This window comes from Carcharhinus amblyrhynchos, chromosome 5 (genome assembly GCF_965287045.1).
Source record: "Carcharhinus amblyrhynchos chromosome 5, sCarAmb.v2.hapA, whole genome shotgun sequence".
Classification (NCBI taxonomy): domain Eukaryota; kingdom Metazoa; phylum Chordata; class Chondrichthyes; order Carcharhiniformes; family Carcharhinidae; genus Carcharhinus; species Carcharhinus amblyrhynchos.
Window position 1 is genome coordinate 52,947,104 of NC_137328.1, and position 20,191 is coordinate 52,967,294.

General features: G+C 42.1%; 1 protein-coding gene across 2 annotated transcripts in view; it reads right to left on the minus strand.

Annotated features, from left to right (window-relative positions):
* Positions 1–20,191, minus strand: part of LOC145343032 (intracellular hyaluronan-binding protein 4-like) — a 36,495-nt gene that overhangs the window by 7,148 nt on the left and 9,156 nt on the right. The window contains exons 2-5 of one of the 2 annotated variants that reach the window (XM_080188780.1): positions 19,245–19,395; positions 16,529–16,678; positions 7,548–7,619; positions 3,950–4,030 (exon numbers count right to left, since the gene is read on the minus strand). In XM_080188780.1, the coding sequence (XP_080044906.1) occupies positions 3,950–4,030; positions 7,548–7,619; positions 16,529–16,678; positions 19,245–19,395 (454 nt within the window). The remainder of the gene's footprint in view (positions 1–3,949; positions 4,031–7,547; positions 7,620–16,528; positions 16,679–19,244; positions 19,396–20,191) is intronic. The other variant, XM_080188781.1, reaches the window with a different exon arrangement.

Sequence of the window (20,191 nt, forward strand, 5' to 3'; positions counted from 1 at the left end):
TTTAGGTAACATTAAAACTGATAAATCTCTGGGGCCGGATGGCATTTATCTTAGGTTGCTTAAGGAGGCAAGAGACAAAATTGCTGGGCCTCTGATGCAAATCTTTGTCTCTTCTTTGGACACAGGTGAGGTCCTAGAGGACTGAAGGATAGCGGACATGGTACTGTTGTTTAAAAAAGGGTAGCAGGGATAACCCTGGTAATTATAGGCCGGTGAGTTTGACGTCAGTGGTAGGGAAGTTGCTGGAGAGGATTCTTAGAGATAGGATGTATACGCATTTAGTGCACTGCGATCTGATTAGGGATACGCATGACTTTGTTAAGGGGAGGTCACGCCTTACGAATTTGGTAGAATTTTTTGAGGTGGTGACAAAAACGGTCGACGAAGGACAAGCCGTCTATGTGGATTTCAGTAAGGCGTGTGACAAAGTCCCTCACCGTAGGTTGGTTGAAAAGGTTAAGGCTCATGGAATACAAGGACAGGTATCTAGGTGGATTGATAACTGACTTGGTAATAGGAGACAGAGAGTAGTAGTGGAAGGATCTTTTTCTAGCTGGAGGTCTGTCACTAGTGGTGTGCTGCAGGGCTCAGTACTGGGACCTCTTCTATTTGTAATATACATCAATGACTTGGAAGATGGAGTACGTGGTGTGATCAGCAAGTTTGCAGATGACACGAAGATGGCTGGACTTGCGGACAGTGAGGAGCAGTGTCAGGCAATATAGCAGGATATAGATAGGCTGGTATATTGGGCAGATAAAATTTAATTCTGATAAACGTGAGGTGATGCATTTTGGAAGAAATAACGTAGTGGGGAGTTATATGATAAAGGGTAGACCTATTAAGAGTATAGAAACCTGGAGGGACCTGGGGGTGCAAGTGCACAAGTCTTTGAAGGTGGAAGTACAAGTGGAGAAGGTTGTGAAGAAAGCTTACGGTATGCTAGCCTTTATAGGAAGGGGTATAGAGGACAAAAGCTGGCGTCTAATGTTGCTGTTGTATAGAACGTTGGTTAGATCGCATTTGGAGTACTGCATCCAGTTCTGGTCACCTTACTACCGGAAGGAGGTGGAGACCCCAGACAGAGTGCAGAGGAGGTTTACCAGGATGCTGCCTGGTATGGAAGGACTGGGTTATGAGGAAGGATTGGGCAAATTGAGGCTGTTTTCCTCAGAACAATGGAGAATGGGGGGAGATCTAATAGAGGTGTATAGGAATATGAAGGGTATACATAGAGTAAACAATGGTAAGCTTTTTCCTAGATTGGAAACAAATATTACGAGGGGCCATAGGCTGGGGGGGTATAATTCAGATGTTGGAGGTTTTTCAGAGAGTTGTGGGGGTATGGAATGCACTGCCAAGTAAGGTGGTGGAGGCAGGCACGCTGGAGTTGTTTAAGGGATACTTAGATCAGCACATGAGCAGAATAGAGATGGAGGGATATAGGAGACTGTTTTAAATAAGGATCAAGAGCCTTGGGGCGTTCCTGGGAATCAACTGATTCCTATGGACCTTCCAACATATTTTCTGGCTCACTTGTTTTACTTTTGAGCTTCTGGGGATTCCCTTGAATGTTTGCTTAAGATGTGCATGTTATTGATGTTTTTCTCTTTTAATCCACACGTGTTTCGGTCCACCTTGTCCTCCAACAAGGGGCATACATGCGGTGGGTTGTGCGAGGGCTGCTCTTGGATGTTGAGAGTAGCCTCGTGCTTCACGTCGTTAGTGTACACTTAAACTGGACCAGCTGATGGGCAACACGACAGCTCAGTGACTATCACTGTTTGCTGTGCAGATAAATGGATTTGGGCTAGTGTCTGTGGGAGTTTGCGCATTCTCCCTGTGCTTGTGTGGGTTTTCTCCGGGTGCTCCAGTTTCCTCCTACACCCCAAAGTTGTGGTCTTAGGCTGATTGATGTAAGAAATTGTCCCTAAATTAGTCTCCTCTCAATCTGGTTTCCAATGTGGAGTGCCATAAGCGTAGACAAAGGTCATGGGTGGAAGAGGAACTCAATGTTAAATTGGTGGCGTGGGCCCGTTGGGCCAAAGGGCCTGTTTCTCGTGCTGTGTTGTTCTTTGTTGAAAGAAATGACTTGTTTTGTGATAATCTTATCACCCTCCAAATCGAACCAAGGATTTTTAATTAGGCTGCTTTAAATTAAAACAATGAGCATCAGTGCATAACAAAACAGGACTACTGGGCTGAAATCCAACCTTTTAACCTGGCCTCCTGGTTAACCCTCCCTTATCCACTCCAACAGAAAGTCTTGTGACGCAACGGTAGCATCCCTGAACCAGAAGCTCCAGGTTCGAGTTCTACCCAAAGACTTGACGACTAACACCATCAAGCAGAGAGTGTAAACCTGCAATCCTTCTAACATGCTAATGGCTGGCGGTAAGAGCAGGAAAGACTCCTGATCAGCCACACTTGATGTGGAGTGGTGCTTCTCGAGCTATAATCTTCCAGGGACAGACTAGCAACCTGTTTCAGGAATAACCAGGAAACAGACAAAAATCTGCTTTAGTGCATGATTAGGTGCAGGAAGACAGACTCCACTCCACCCAAAGAACAGGTGGGTATAAACACAGTCGTTCAATTTTAAAGGGAACCACATACCAACTGGACAGATGTTGGGGGCCAAAAGGAGGCAAACCTACAGTAAAACTGCACAGGAACAAGCATTTGGGAGGCAGTGGCATTGTGGAATTGTCACTGGACCAGTAATCAAGACCCACAGCGTAATGGTCTGGGAACCTGGGTTCAAATCCCATACGGCAGATGATGAAATTTGAATTCAATAAAAATCTGGATATAAAAGCCTAATAATGAAAACATTGTTGATTGTTGTAAAAATCCATCTGGTTCACTAACATCCATCCTTACCTGGTCTCGCCTACAGCAATGTGGTTGACTCTTAACTGCCCCCGCAACAGCAATTAGGATGGCAATAAATTTACTCCAGGGACTGGCAATGAATACAACACTCTGTCATAAAAGGTGCTGGAAGAAAAATGGTGGCATAGCCCTACATGTAAAGAACACCTGAGACACAAGTTGATCCTGTGCAATGCAAAAAACTGGACGATTAATTATTCTTGTCAGACATCTTTAATGCAATAGAACAAAACTAATACTAAGGGTATACTAGGTGACTCCACATCGACTTATGAAAGAAGACAGATTGTTCTATAAGATAGAAGATATGCGAGGAAAGATGTGCAAGAAAAGGAAAAATACTTTTAATGGGTAAGTTCAAATCAACCAAATATAAACTGTTAATAACCAACGGGTTCACAGCTCAAGATCACAAAGGTAACCAGTGACTGATTCATGACCCAGTATCAGTGACACATGTACTCCGAATGGTGTTGAAATTGCCTAGGATGAAGTTTAAAAAGACCTACCAGTCTTAGTAGACTTGACACTATGTCCAACCAATGCAGAGCCACAATCAACAAAGTAAATAGAGTGCTGACCTATATAACCAAAATAGCAGAGCACAAGTCAGATGAAGTCATGTGTAAACTGTACAGTGCCTAATCAGACCATACCTTGAGTACTGTGTCCCGTTCTGGTCCTCAAGACATTCAATTACCAGAAAACGTATGCAGAAAAACACCAAAAACTGATCCATAGTTTGAAGTCTGATTTGCAAAGATGGAAGAAATACTGAGGAAACTTGGGCTTTTCAGCTTTAAAAGGTTATCTTGAAAAGGTAAAGTATTGATCACAGAGTGATTTGTACACGGAATGGACTTCTGGAGAGAGGCGTGAAAAAAAACTTGAACTATTCAAGAAAGAATCAAAGAAAAAAAGATGGCTCCTTAAGATGAATAAAGCAAAGATGAATTGACTTGCCTCATCATCCACAAGTACCTTCTCAGCAGATACAAAAACGATAAAGTGCAAGAACTGCATAGTAGCGGAAATTTAAAAATAACAAACTCACTTGTTCTCTGCATCGCCTTCATGTACTTCTTGGGGTTCTTCCATTTCAGTCGCCTCGTCAGCTGGAGTTGTTTCGGTCTCTCTATTTGTGGGAGAGGGAAAGAAGTTTACTCAGTCCAATCCTATTGTGTTCCCTTGTTACAAGTGGCCAAGCAGTCCCCATTAAATGTTTGTGCCATGCGCATGTGGTACTTATCAGGCCTTCACAACACCCTCCAGGCTGCTATGTAGTTGCCCAGCTCAGTGGGAACATCGATTTATTTATTAAAATGTCACATCCTTGCTCTCTCCAATAGCCACTCTTATTTCCCAAATCCATTTTACTTGCTTTGCTAATAACTTATGATAATGCAGATTATGCACCGAGCAGTCTAAGGAAACCTCCCTCATGTTAGAAGGAAACTTTAGATTAAGTGCCAGTTTGACAGGGGAGAAAAAACATATATATACATATTATGGGATCAGACTATTTTAGCAGGAAAAGCAACTTTTCTGCTGGTAGCCCTCAATCCATTTTCTGGTCCTTTCAAACAATTTTTCCTTTTCCAATAATTATCAATGTGAGTAGCGCTCTTCATTCATGGCATGGAAATATAGAGCCAGACTGATATATTAACATGGATGGAAAACTGGATAATTAACAGAAGACAGGGACAGGGATAAAGAGTCTCTTAGGCTGGCAAACTAAATAGTGGGGCACAAAAGGATGAGTACTGCTGCCACAACCATTTACAATTTGTGTTAATGACTTGGATGAAGGGGCCAACTGTATTGCAGCCAAATTTGATGATACTAGGAAGGCAGCAGAATGTTGGCCTTTATTGCAAGGAAATGCCTTGCTACAACTGTATTCCTGGTGAGACTCCACCTAAAGTACTTTGTATGGTTTTGTTATTACTTAGGGGGCATATTTAATTGGATGCAGTCCAGAGCACATTCACAAGGTTGATTCCTGGTATGATGGTTTTGAGAAGGAAAGGTTGAGGAGGTTGGGCCAATACTCATTGGGGTTTAGAAAAAAAGAGGTTATCTTATTGAAAGATGTAATACTGTGATGGTGGTTGACAGGGTAGATTGCTGACACAATGCTTCCCTTCAGGGGAATCTAGAACCAGGGAAGAGTTTCAAAATAAAGGGGTCCCATTTAAGAGAGGGGGAAGGAGGAATTGCATCTCTCATTGGGTCTTTAGTGCTTGGAATTCTCATCCTGGGCAAGCTGTTGAGACTAGTTGACTGAATATACTAAAGGCTAAGTTAGATAGATTTTTGACTGACAAGAGAGTCAAGGGTTATGAAGTATGGCAGGTAAGAAAATGTAGTTAAGGCCACAATCAGATCATCCATAAATCTTATTGAACAGTGCAGCTGGCTCAATGAGCCAAATGGCCTACTTCTGCTCCTACGTTTCTATAAATTAACCAGCCAACAAAAATCTCACAGACACAGGCATATATTTTGGTTTCATGGCTGATCTCAAAAAATATATCCACTAACCCATAGTACACAACTATAGGACGTAAATGACAGTACTTTGGTCTTTACTATGCCTTCACCTCCTCTCAGGCAACAGCTCAGATTGATTAAGAGAATTCGGATTAAAAAAGGTACTGTGCAAATTGACATGTTGTTGTCTGGCATAAAGAATTAAAAATATGAAGATTTTAATAATTTGTATAGTTTAAAGGTGCAATACCAAAGTGCTTATTAAGTTGAAAGGATGGGACATGGTAGATAAAACCTGTATTTATACAGCACATTTAAAAATGTACAAAACCATTTCAAGACACTTCAACAGGAATGTTACACAACAATTACACAAGTAGATGCAGGGACAGAAGCAAACTGTTTCCACAAGAGGAAGCAACATCTCCATACCTACTTGGTCAATATCTTTTATCATCCATATACCTCAATTAGATCTCTTTTCATTCTTCCAAACTCTGGGAGTATAGGCTGAAACTGCTCAATCTCTCTTCATAAGGCAAACCTCTGTGGAATCAACCTAGGGAATCTACTCTGGACTACCTCTAATGCTACGAAATCCTTCCTCAAACAAGGGAACTAAAACTACACAGTAGTCCAGGTGCAGTCTCACCAATGCTTTGTATAGTTGCAGCAATACTTCCTCTACTCTTTTAAGCTATAAATGCCAAAATTCCATTAGCTTTCCTTATTACCTGCGTACCAGTTTTCTGCAACTCACGCACTCAGAGCCTCCTGTACTGAAGCACCCCGAAGTTTTGTTCCATTTAGATTATAAGTTGCCCTTCCATTTTTCTCCCCCGACCAAAATGGATAACCTCACACTTATCCACGTCAAACTCCATCTGCTACATTTTGGCCCCTCACCTAATGTATCTATATCCACTTGTAAATTTCTTATTTTCTCATTGCAACTTACAATCCCACCTATTTTAAGTGTTATTTGCAAATGTGACCGTATTACCTGTATCCAAGTCATTAATATAATAAATGGTTGGGCCTGAGGACTGAACCTTGTGGTACCCCACTAATTAGATCTTGCCAACCAGAAAAAGACCTATTTATCCTGAGTCTCTGCCTTCTGTCAGTTAGCCAGTCTTCTATCCAAGCTGCAAATTGGGGCATAACCCTTATCTTCTAGGTTTCAGTCCAGCTTAAAAAAGTTACAAATTGTGCTCAGTGGGTGAAGTCGCTGTGACACCTCCCCCCCACCACACAACTTTTAGGGTTAGTCCTAGGAGTTCTCTCTACCTTAAACAACACGTACCTGCTGTAAACAGATACGGGTTCTGTTATTTGCTTACTGAAAAACCAAGAGGCAACAAAAAAGGTAAATAATCCCAGAAGCATCAATTATTTTGCATAACCGACCCTCTCTTAAAGGGGAAAAACAGAGTGTTCTTCAGCTTGGCTCAGGACGAGATCATTTGCTCAGAGTGTTGTTCTTAACTGTCTACATCCTTATCAGGATGGACACACCTGCTATGTTACAACTGGTGCAGGTGTTTGCCTCAAGCTCAGATCTGTCACCAGGATTTGGGGGCAGAATCTGCAGCATTCAAAAGCCTTGCCCACAAACGTGCAGAATTCCTACCCTTACCTTTCCCATCAGAACCAAGTCAATATGGCAGGTAAACTTATACCACCAACTGCATCACAATTAACAAGGCAACAACAGCTCTTCAATTGCGTTGTTCCCAATGCAGCATGAGGCAATATAAAATTACTTCTGGAAATATACAGAATACGGAGAACTGATTTAGCATTTACAGTCTTTATTTAAAGGGGTGGAGTTGGATAGAATTTTGCTTCCTAAACACTTCAAATTATATTTCACCTACAACAAAAACCAGCCAGAAGAAAACTTTGACCAAAAATGAGGGGATAGGAAGCTGGGAGTAAGTCAAACACTTTCTGAACGTTTCCTAGCATCTGGTTGAAGAACAGTGATGTTGTTACTAGGGTACAGTATTCACCTGCTACTGCCATCAGAGAATCAGAAATGGTGTTGGCATAACATTTCTCTCCAAATAAGGGAGCTTCTTTTCAGTAAGAAGGGATACGGTCGCTAGCAATTTCCATTCTAGTTTCCTGAATGTTGCTTTACAAGTTCATACCTCAGATCATCTCTGACTGTTCCCCAGTTTCGAGATCCACTTCCACCCCTTTTGTCCTCTGGTTTCAATCCCCTAAAAGAGAAAGTTTCTTAGTATAACCTAGCTATTCAAAATATAGGTTTAAATTACAACCCAAAAAGCTATTTCTTTTGACTCAATAATGTACTCTGAAAGGAGAGGACAAAAGGGGATTTAGGCTGCTTGACATTGGATTGAAGAGGTAACAATTATACCAATTTTTCTCCTATCCCAAAAAGTCATCCAATAACAGACACCTCTTCAGCCAACAGCAGCTAACAGAAATCCTGCCTTCAAATCTCTAGACATTATTCATGCGCTCAGCCTGTGGTCTGGGATATGTCTGACTCGACAGTAGGATGTTCCCAAAGTTGTGATTAAAAACAGTCCTGGCATACAAGCATATGTTCAAGAATGGTTTTCCTTTCACTATGGAGAGGCATCAGAGCTGCAGTGCAAAGACAGAGTCAATAATTCTACAATCCTAATTCACACCATACTTCACAGAAATGTGCCACCTTGGGAAGGTCCACTGGGCACAAGGCACTCCAACTCCCAAGAAAGAAGGATCTCCCACTGCCTTTCAGCTTGAGGCCATAGGAGTGGGCTGACTTCCAGTCCCAGCTACACAGCTGGTTTTGGAAACAGGCCCTCAGTAGGGCTCAGGGGCAGGCAGACCAGCTGATCCCTTATCCACCCACCACATTATGGGGGAACAATTTGAGTGGGAAAAAAGGTGGTGGGCCAGCATCCCATTCTATTTATGTGCCGCATCCATGCCTGCAAATTTGCTGGTATGTGCGCTCGTGCTGTGGGGGGGGCATAAAATTGCCCCATTAATTATTTCTCCAATTATGCTGCCTGACTCAAGTATTTCCACATTTTCTGTTCTTATCTCAGTTATACTGGGTTCAGCCTGTGCTTGGGATTCCACAGGACCTTGTCAGGGGCAGAGCCTCAGACCATGAGTTACAAGACCAGACACAAAAATTATGGAAAAACTCAGCAGTTTTGGCAGTGGAGTAAGAAACAGATTTAACATTGAGCCCAATAGGATTCTTCTTCTGAACTAAAGGGAGATGGGAATGTGATGGCATTTATGCTGTTGAAAAGGGAAGAGGGTCAAAATGGAGTAAGAAGACAGGGATAGGTTGGAGGGAAAGACAAAGACCAAACGGTGAGCAGCAAATACAGTGTACTTAAATGAAAGAAGCTCAAACAAATCACAGCTTCAGCTGGAAGGAGTGGGTGAAGCCTTGCATGGTGAGTAGGAAGGAGATAAAAAGGGCTGGTGTTACAATTTGTGATTGCATAGGAAAGTTTTGTGGGAAGTGGATGAGATGCTTTGGGGTAGATGTTGTGAAGAAAATGGCTCTTTCAAAATGCTGACGGGGAGGGAAAGATATGATTAATGGTGGCATCAAGCTAGAGATATGGCAGAAGATAATCCTTTGATACAGAGACTGATGGGGTGGAAAGTGAGGACAAGAGGAAGTGGTTCTGGGATGTAGGGAGAAGGGGTGAGGACAAAAGTGTGGGAAATTGATTGAGGGCTCTGTCAGCCACAGTGGGGAGATTCCTCTGGGAAGGAAGATAGAAGCGGGCTCCACAAGGTTTAGACCAAATCAAAGTTTCCTGAACAGTTCCTGCATTACATGCCTCCCATCAACCGAGATGCAGTCAGAGGTGTTCCTGTCAGGGCCAGGTTTGGCAAGCCACCACATTAGCCTGGACCCGTTTTAGGCCAATATTGTAAACTTTTGAAAGAAAAAAACCTTTTCTTTCAAAGTTTCCTCTTCCCTTTAACCCCACAAACTGAGTATCAATGAGATTACAATCAATCAGGAAACTTCCCTTTGACAGGATCAGCAGGGACAATTCCAGGCATTTATACCAGGATACCAGCCCCAAATGAACATGGGTGGCACAGTGGCAAGCACTGCTGATTGTAGCCTTAGGTAACCGTGTGGAGTTTACACGTTTTTCTGTGATCTGAGTGAGTTTTCTCTGAGTGTTCTGGTTTTGCCCCCCACCCCCCTCCAACAGTCCAAAGCTGTGCAAGTTAGATGTATTGGTCATGCTAAATTGCCCCTTCATGTCCCAAGATGTACAGGTTAGATGGATTAGCCATGGCAAATGTGTGAGGTTATGGGGATAGGACCTGGATAAGATGCTCTGAGAGTCAATGCATACTCAATGGGCTGAATGGCCTCTTCTGCAGTGTGGGGATTCTATGATTCATGACACCAATTGGTCTGTACTCCACTACTTAGTGGCCATGCGTGTTGAGGACCAACATATTCATCTCCTTGTGTGCAATAACGAACATACTGTAATTATGATAGCATAGTTACAAAGAGCTAGCTTCAGTTTCCCTTCATCTGGGAGATGTCTGACCTACAAACACCACCACCTAGCATCAAGACTGACACATACTCCGCATGGGAACTACAGGTGTTGTCATGGCCACATCCAAATTATTATGCACAATTAGCACTATTTCCATATTTCTGAATGAAATACATGTTAAATTGTAGATTGAGAATATTTTAAAATCGCAATTCTCCAGCTTTGCAATTCAGAAAGAAACAGCCAAATCAGATCAGAAGCATACAAAGCAGTCATTCAGCATTATTAGTAGTTCTATCATCAGTGCTCATTTCAGGTGTGATCCATGCACTTGTAGCAGCATTTGGATTAGTCTTTATTCAGCCTCGGTCATATATTGCTTTCACTATCAAAAGTCAAATAGCCAATTCCATATCAAAAGCATCATGGCACAAGAAATCCTCTTGTTTCCTTTAGATTTTAGGTTAGAAGTCTTAATCTCAATTGTTTCAGTGCCACCCTGCTCTGGTTTTCAGCAAGTGACGACAGCAAAATGCTCAGTGGTTTATGACCACCCAAAAAATTCAGTCATCTGTAGCATGGCACAGGTTCCAACCTCAAAACATTTCAATTAACGGTGTGTAACAAGGGAAACCAATTTTGACTGCTAGACATCGTCACAACAAAAGATAAAGTTTTCATTTGGCTCTGTGGTTTTAACCAGAGAGCCTTTAACAGCTCATGATTGGTATCTCTTCAAGTTGTAGTGACCTAGATATATTCAATCAGCGTCCAAATTCCTAAACAAAATGCCTCACACTCTGAAAATCGAGGAAGAGGAGGAGGATGAACGTATCCTTCAAGGGCTCTAACATCCTTCTCCACTCGGCTCTGTCCTCCACAGGAATTAAGGCAATACCGTTAGGAATAAAATAAATGCCCCATTACTGATCAGTCCTAAGCTGCTGATAGATGGCAATCTACATGCAAAGAGCCTCCTCAGAGCAGCTAACTTCGTTATTTTTACCCTAATGTCCTGATGGCAAATAATCCAGCAGAGTTCCAACCTACATTTCCCAATTTTCTTCCAAAAGAAACAATTATGTTATGCTGCTTGCATCATTACTCTCAATATTTCACGGTTTATTACCAGTTTGCATAAAACTCCTTTCAAGTCAAAAAATTTAAATGCTTTCATTATGATGCCAATAGTGAACTTTTAAAAGAAAGGTATCCCAGTTACCCCAAAGGAAACAATGAACAAGATTTCATTTTTTAAATTAATTCAAACATTAACAGGTAAAGGATATTTGAACTAAAAAGATAAAAAGTGACTTTAAATAATCAATATAACAAACACTTCATATAAGTTACAAGCATTCGCACCAGTCCTTGCACAAAATCCAGAACCAGGGCAATTTCTTTCCAAATGAGTCTTTGCTATGTAGAATCTCTCTCTCCCCACTCAATCATTTGGACCCTCAAGTCCCAGTAATCTTATTCCATCTGAAGTCCCCAAATACCACCCAATAACTGTGGTCTACTAATCCTCTCTCACTCAGGTCATGAAAATCCAGATAGCACAAAATCTGGACAGACCCCCTTCTCTGATCCCTTTAAATGGTTTGGTGGGCTCTGGCAACACAAACAGCAGCAATGCGTCTTGTTCAACCCATTCTCCTTTACTCTTCATGTCTTCAATTCTCTATCCTTTCCAACTGTTACTGTACAGTAATTGTTAGGAGTGACTGCTCTTAACATCAAAGCAGCATGCGAACGAATGCAGTATCAAGGAGCCCGAGTAAAATTGAAGGAATCAGGGGGAAATCTCTCTACTCTAGGTATGGAGTCACTTCTAGCACAGAGGAAAATGGCTGTGATTGTTGGAGGTCAATCAGTTTCAGAACATCACTGTAACAGTTCCCCAGGATAGTGCCCTAGGCCCAACCATCTTCATCTGTTTCAATCACCTTCCTTCCACAAGGTCAGAATGAAAATGTTCGCTGATAATTGCACAATGCTCAGCACCATTCATGACTCCACTTTCAGAATACTTCAGTTCATCTTAAAGTGGACAAATAGAAATAAACTGCAGCCTTTTCCCAAAGCACATAGGTTATGCCACAATTTACAGTACTGTTACTCTTACACAGCAGCTATAATACCAGCAAAATCTCTCAATGGATAAAAGGCTATTTTTAGATGATACTGTAGATGGAAGAAGATTAATTAGTGCATTAGATAACTAGATAACACCTTGCTCTTGTAGAACAAAGAAAATTACAGCACTGGAACAGGCCCTTTGACCCTCCAAGCCAACTGAACTAAAACCCCCTACCCTTCCAGGGACGACATCCCTCTATTCCTATCCTATTCGCGTATTTGTCCAGATGCCCCTTAAAACTCATTATCATATCTGCTTCCACTACCTTCCCCGGCAGCAAGTTCCAGACAACCACCACCCTCAAAAAAACTTGCTTCATACATCTCCTTTAAACCTTGCCCCTCACACCTTGAAACTATGCCCCCTAGTAACTGACTCTTCCACCCAGGGAAAAAGCTTCTGTCCACTCTGTCCATCCCCCCATTAATCTTGTAGACTTCTATCAGGTTGTCCCTTAACCTCTGTCATTCCAGTGAGAACAAACCAAGTTTCTCCAACTTCTCTTCATAGAGAATGCCCACCATGCCAGGAAACATTCTGGTAAATCTTTTCTGTACCCTCTCCAAAGCCCCCACATCCGTCTGGTAATGTGATGGGAGGTGGTGGTGACCTAAGATTATGAAAAAATTGATAGGGTTAAGTGTAGAAATCATATTGGCATTTGCAGGGGAAAACAAAGAAAAAAATAAACATAATATATCCATAAATATAAGATCATCCACCAATAAATCCAAATGGAAATTCAGGGAGAAACTTCTTTATCCAGAGGATATATGAATGAGAGTCTTGCCATAAGGAATAATTGATGCAATCGGCACTGATGCATTTAAGGGAAAGCTAGATATTCTATTTTGTTAATCAACATATACATGGGGATAAAGGTCAGATGAAAGAGGGATGAGACATGCACCCGAGAGCCTTATGTGCAGCCTGCATTCATAACCTTCTGGTACATCTACAGGGCGAAAGCTGCCTCCTGTTGTCAGTGACACATGAGCACGAGAAGGGGTGTGGGGAAGAGAGAGAGAAGAAATAAAAAGTGAAAAAGAATGACGGGTGAACGTTGGTCCCTTAGCGGATGAGAAAGGGGACCTAGTGGTAGGGGATGGGGATATGGCTAAGGTCTTAAATAACTTTTTTGTTTCTGTCTTCACGGAGGAGGACGTGAATAATTTGCCGGGTGTTAGCGATGGAAAGGTGGTAGGACTGGAGGGTCTTAATGACATTACTGTTACTAGAGAGGTGGTGCGCGACAGACTGGAGGGGCTGATTGTGGACAAGTCCCCAGGACCGGATGGAATGCATCCGAGGGTTCTGAAAGAAATGGCGGAGGTGATAGTGGATGCCTTGGTGGTTATTTTCCAGACGTCGCTGGATTCCGGGGAAGTGCTGGAGGATTGGAAAACGGCTAATGTTACGCCGTTGTTTAAGAAGGGTGCCAGGCAAAAGGCGGGGAATTACAGGCCGGTTAGTTTAACGTCTGTGGTAGGTAAAATGTTAGAATCCGTCATTAAGGAGGAAATTGCGAGGCATCTTGAAGGGAATTGCTTGATAGGGCAGACGCAACACGGTTTCATTAAAGGGAAGTCGTGTCTGACCAATTTACTGGAGTTCTATGAGGATGTGTCTAGGGCGGTGGATAGAGGAGAGCCGGTGGATGTGGTCTTTCTGGATTTTCAGAAGGCGTTTGATAAGGTACCTCACAAGAGGTTACTGCAGAAGGTCAGAGGACATGGAGTTGGGGGTAGGGTGTTAGCGTGGATAGAGGATTGGTTGTCAAATAGGAGGCAGAGAGTGGGGGTCAATGGGTGCTATTCGGATTGGCGGTTGGTGACTAGTGGGGTGCCCCAGGGGTCGGTGCTGGGGCCTCAGCTATTTACCATTTATATAGATGATCTGGAGGAGGGAACCGAGTGTAGGGTGTCGAAATTTGCTGATGACACCAAGATTGGGGGAAAGGCAAATTGTGCGGAGGGTGTGGAGAGTCTGCAGAAGGATCTAGATAGGCTGGGCGAATGGGCCAGGAAATGGCAAATGGAATTTAATGTTGGCAAGTGTGAGGTGGTCCACTTTGGTAGGAAGAATGGTAGGAAGGACTATTACTTACGTGGCGAAAAACTGCAGCAGGCGACGGTGCAGAGGGACCTCGGGGTCCTTGTGCATGAGTCGCAAAAACCCAGCCTGCAGGTGCAGCAGGTGGTCAGGAAGGCGAATGGGATGCTGGCCTTCATAGCGAGGGGGATTGAATATAAAAGTAGGGAGGTCTTGCTGCAGCTGTATAGGGCATTGGTGAGGCCGCAGCTGGAGTACTGTGTGCAGTTTTGGGCGCCGCACCTGCGCAAGGATATTTTGGCCTTGGAGGGAGTGCAGAGGAGGTTTACTAGGCTGATACCGGAGTTGAGGGGGTTGAACTATGAGGAGAGGCTGAATAAACTAGGCTTGTACTCGTTAGAGTTTAGAAGAATGAGGGGAGATCTCATTGAGACGTATAAGATGATGAATGGGATGGATAGGATAGAGGTGGAAAGACTCTTCCCGCTCAAAAAAGACAGTAGGACTAGGGGGCACAGCCTCAAGATAAAGGGGGGGCAGTTCAGAACGGAGTTGAGGAGGAACTTCTTCACTCAAAGGGTGGTGAATCTCTGGAATTCTCTGCCCGTTGAAGTGGTGGAGGCTGCCTCGCTAAATATTTTTAAGAAGCGGGTTGATGGGTTTTTGATAAGAGAGGGGATTAAGGGTTATGGGGAGAGGGCGGGAAAGTGGAACTGAGCCACGACAGATCAGCCATGATCTTATTGAATGGCGGGGCAGGCTCGAAGGGCCAGATGGCCTACTCCTGCTCCTATTTCTTATGTTCTTATGTTCTTATGTTCTTATGACGATTGCACACATTGCTAAAAAAGGTATACCAGCTCCAGATTTACTCTTGCAACTCCAAAAGTGGGATGAATGTAAGCTCAATCTATAGTGAAACTGAGATTTTAGGAAGAAGAAAATGCATGAACATCAACAAATCCATTCACAATTGTTATAGTAAACACTGCAAATATCACAAGTCAAGAAATGCAAGATCAACCAGAATTCTAATTTTTTGGATAGAGACCAAAAAAAATTATAAATCAACAAATAATCCACATGAAGTCTCTTCACAATTGAGAATCAAGGGATCATATAGCTATTTAAATCCCTCTCTCTTTCTCTCTCAGGCTTACAGGGGGTGGCAGGAGGACCATGCCACCCAGTCTGAGAAAAATTATATACTCTCCAAGGCAAAACCAAGAGTTTTTTTTAAATATAAAAATCACGATTTCTAGCCAACTAGCACATCAGCAACACAAATACCAAGCATACAGTCCATTTCACTTAACTCTGGCACCACACTCAAAACCTGACAGACAATAACACAGCAGTACACTTCAAAAACAAACAATTCCACTCCATAAAACCACACCATATGAACATTCACAAGACACAAAGTGCAATATCATCATGCATGCTGCTATATATCTGGTGTACCCTTAATACAGAACCGGACATTTTACGGTGCCACGAACAGTGAAAACTGAGAAGTTCCAGGGATCCCATATATGTTCAAATGTAGAATCTGCGGTGAACCTGAATGGGCTTCAGAAGGATTCACTGATGTGTTTAAAAGCACATTCCTTTAAATATGCATTCGCACTCTTCCCATTCCTCCAGCTCCCTGACTCTTCTCCTCCTCCTCCCTGCCCCATACTGGTTGTTGCCAAGATCAGCTGGACTGAGCTGCCAGGTTGGAGAAGAGCCAGGTATGCAGAGGAGATGCAATTGGATTTTTTATTTGATGCAGGCTAAGAGTCAGGAAACATTTGCCTGTACTCAAGCTGAATACAGACCCTTCAAAAGGGTGTATTTTCAGCATGTGACTTTAGAAGGGGGCACCCTTCACCGGCAATGCATGGCTAGGCCTCTCCACTGGCTGCCTTTGGACCCATGCTACAGTTGGGAAAAGAAGCTCCTGCTGCAGCCTACAACCAAGATGGGTCATACTACTTTACCTTATCAGTAGCAACTACTGATCGTAAGTACTATATTTTAATGTACAATAATGTAACCCATTAAAAAAAGTTCAAATGCACTTGTCAGCCACATTGAACCATAATAATCATGGCGCCTACCAAATAATACACGTGTGCTTCATTTCACCCACATTTAATTTTGGTCCAGTATGTTTAAATTTAGCTAATGGATTATCAAGGCAACAGCAAGCCATCTCTGCAGGTATTCACACAATGTAAATACTGCGGCATTAAATCCCTTTTCTTCTTAAGCATGCATTCAAAGAGAACACCACAATCGATATACACACTCCATTCACAAGCATTGATCATAACTCATTTGTATCATGCTTGCAAAAGACATGTCCAACGTTACCTTGACTGATATAGCACTCCCTCCCTGATTTACTTATTGTACTGCTCAAACAACTCACACTTTGTCATTTCCACTATGCCTTTCAAACTCTCGTTTTCCTCTTAGATCGAACCCATCAACACTTCTGGGAAATCCACCTCGTCCTCGACCACGTCCTCTTCCACCCCCACGCCCTCTCATCGATGCCCTGTCCATCCTGTCAATTGGTCTACAAAACAAAAAAGTTAACTGCAATTAAATTTCAGGCATATATTTTGTTTTTAAATTACTTGCAAAGTTAGAATGAAATTAAAATACACAATGAGAAAAAGATATTGATGAAGGCCATCACAAAACGTATTGCAATGACTAGCCTATGTACTGTACTTAATGCAATCCTTAATTGGTCATAATTTTGTTTTGGTGTCGTACAACATTGAATTTCCTCCAACTGGCAGTATGAGAGTCCAATGCACTGTCATATTCATTTACCACAAGACATATCCCAATTTCAAGTGTTGGCGATGCAATCTGCAAAGGAACTGTTAAGTGAAAGTCAAGCTCCTTCCGGTAGCAATCATGAAGGTTGGCTGGGGGGAGAGGGTTATTGACAAACAGAAGCTTGCACATAAGAACTCGAAGCAGGAGTAGGCAATTCAGCCCCTCAAGCCTACTCCGCAATTCAACTCAATCACGGCTGATCTTGTCTCAGACTCCATTCCACTCTCCTCCCTGTTCTCCATGACCGTGCAACGCATTCCCAATTAAAAATCTGTCCATCTCCTCCTTAAATTTAGTCATGTCCCGCCATCCACCGTACTCTGGAATAGTGAATGCCACAGATTCTTGACCCTTTGAGTGAAGTAGTTTCTCCTAATCTGTTTTAAATCTGCTACCCATTAAACTATGACCTCTTTGTTCTACATTGCCTCACAACAGGAAAACATCTTTACGTTTACTTTGTCAATACTTTTAATCATCTTAAATAACTCAATTAAATCTCTTCTCATTCTTCTAAACTCTACGAAGTGCAGATCTAAACTGCTCAATCTCTTCAAATTCCTCAACTCTAGAATCAATCCAGTGAACCTTCTCTGAACTGCCTCTAATGCCACTACATCCTTCCTCAAATAAGGGGATCAAAACTATACACAGTACTCTACTCCAGATGCAATCTCACAAATGCCTTGTATAGTTGCAGCAACACTTCTATACCCTATTCCTTAAGCTTCTTTGTGCCTGCTTTCTCTTGGTGTTGCATCTATGCACTGATTAACCTCAACCTCCAACTCATCTGTCTGTAGCTTTCTTCTGTATCCACCAGCTACATGGCATCATATCTTAACTTTCTTTCTGCTGATATTGCTTCCAGGTTAAGGGTCACCAGATCACACGGAGCAGCATTTCTTATTATCCAAGAAAGGCACAACTGATCTCTTTACCACTGATGCAAATTTTTCAGAAGCCCTTTTCAATCAAACGTTCTTAAAAACAATTGAGATTAAACAGGGATTTCAAAGAAATTACAAAATTTCCTTAATGTACTGTCTCCAGGCAAAGATTGGAACACAAGGCAAGTTAAAAACATTGAATGTCACTGACTGAAAGCAGACCTCAGGGGACACTTCTTCAGTTCATATGTTGTCACTGGAGTTACATCTTGCTACTAAGGCTCATTACTTACTTTACCTATTCACATAGCAGCCAGGACATCAGGTTCTTTCTAAAGCAACCTATGAAAATGGGAATCAGCAGCCTAAGCCACAGCTTCACTGCTGATGGCAAGATCTGGAGCCTTTGTATTCTCCTCTCACTGACGTTACATAATTATCTTCACTGAAAAATGGAGTAGCCTTATGTTTCTGCCCATTTATTTTTTAATAATTGCAATCTAAATTATAAAAATTAAGCTAATGTATACCTGCAGTAAGAATTCCAAAAATTCACTAATCTCAGAAGAAATTCTTCCACATCTGTCTTAAATGGGTGACCTCTTACTCAGATTATGCTCTTTGGACCTAAACACTCCCACAAGGGAAACAACCTCTCAACATCTATCTGCCAAACCCCCCCCTGCTACCAAGAACAAGGTTGCCTGACATGACATTAATTTGCAACACCCCTCCCCCATACATTCCCAATCTAGCTTTTATTTAATAGTAGATAGAACTTTAGCACTTATCTCCTACAGGTTCTGAGGAATGAGTTCTTAAAGGGGGTCATAAGAAAAGGAGCGATACAATCCTTCCTTTAGACATCCAACACACACGTGTTTTCAGCAGGGTTTACTGAATACTGAACAGCTATTTCCCTTTTGTGTTCAGGGATAGTGAAGCAGAATGCAGTGCAGTTACCACTGCTCCAGCCAATTCAACATAAATCGGAGATCAAACCTCAGGTATTCCTCTTCTACATGATCCATCTACACAGTATGGTTTAGAGGTGGGGTGGAGAAATGGATGGAAATTAATATGGCTCTGATAATGTCACTCAATTCACAGGGAAAGAAAGGAAAAACACAAGTGCAAAGGAATGTGGTCGACAACTTATTATTGGTTACAGTGATGAAGTGAGGAATGTTCCATGGATGCCAAAACAAGAAAGTTAAAGATTAGAAAAACTGCTACAAACAGTATTGCAGTGTATTAAGTTACAATAAAGCCTGTGAATTCTCCTAACTTCCCTCTCCAGCAACCCTTCTCCATCAAGGTTAAATCCAAATATGCAGGAAACATTGTTGAAAAACTAACAGGAGCAAAACTAACATCCTCAACAAATACTGATTTAAGTCTTACGCTTCTATTGAAAAGTCAGGAGCTCCTTCTGTTTCATTAGGGCGCCGTTCTCGGAACACAACTCTACGCTCTGGTCTTTCCATTTTTCTCTCAATATCCTGATTTTCATTCTGACCTCGCACATCTGCCCTTTTTGGGCCTCTCTTTGGACCTGAGGAAACACAAGTGAAATGTATGCAAAAGTTAAGGCCAACTATGCAGCTCCAAAGATAAGGTTAGAAAAAAGAAAATATACACGGCCACAGGACATCCCAAAGCACAGTCAATGAGATATTCTTGAAACATAGTCACTGTTCTGGTTTAGGCAGCAGATGAGTGCTTTGCTTTTTGTTTAAAAAAATGCAAACCATATTAACAATGCTTTTCCAAGGTACCCTGCCCATTCTATCATGATGAAACTGACCCGCAGAAGTCACACAAGCCAAGGTGGAGGCTTTTTTCATAATTCAGTGAATGGGAACTGCACTAACAGTTCCACAAATTGCAATCTCCAAGAGTGATTTGTGCATCAAAATAAGTTTTAATTAATTTATTACCTTGTTGCAGAATACCTAGCTAGTTTAAAAACACATCAACTAGTAAAAAAAATACAACTATGTGCCTGGCAGCACTATCTTTTATATTTGTTATTAGCCATACAAGGTCAATCTATCAGAAATCAACTTCAGTTAAGCTGTTTCCTCCAGCATTGTCAATTTTCCTCAGTATTAAACTGACAACGAAACAGCACGCTGGTTTCTGTCACAGATTTAAATCCTTACTTTGCAGAACTCCAAAGATCAGAAAGAGTGCTGAGACAATACTCAAAACTGTTCTCATGTACCACTTAATGATGGACTTAGTATAGCAACGTACTGCTGAAATAAGAACAGAAATGCTGGAAATGCTTAGCTGGTCAGGAAGCAAGTCTGAAGAGAGAAACAAAGTTAATGTTTCAAATCCTACCA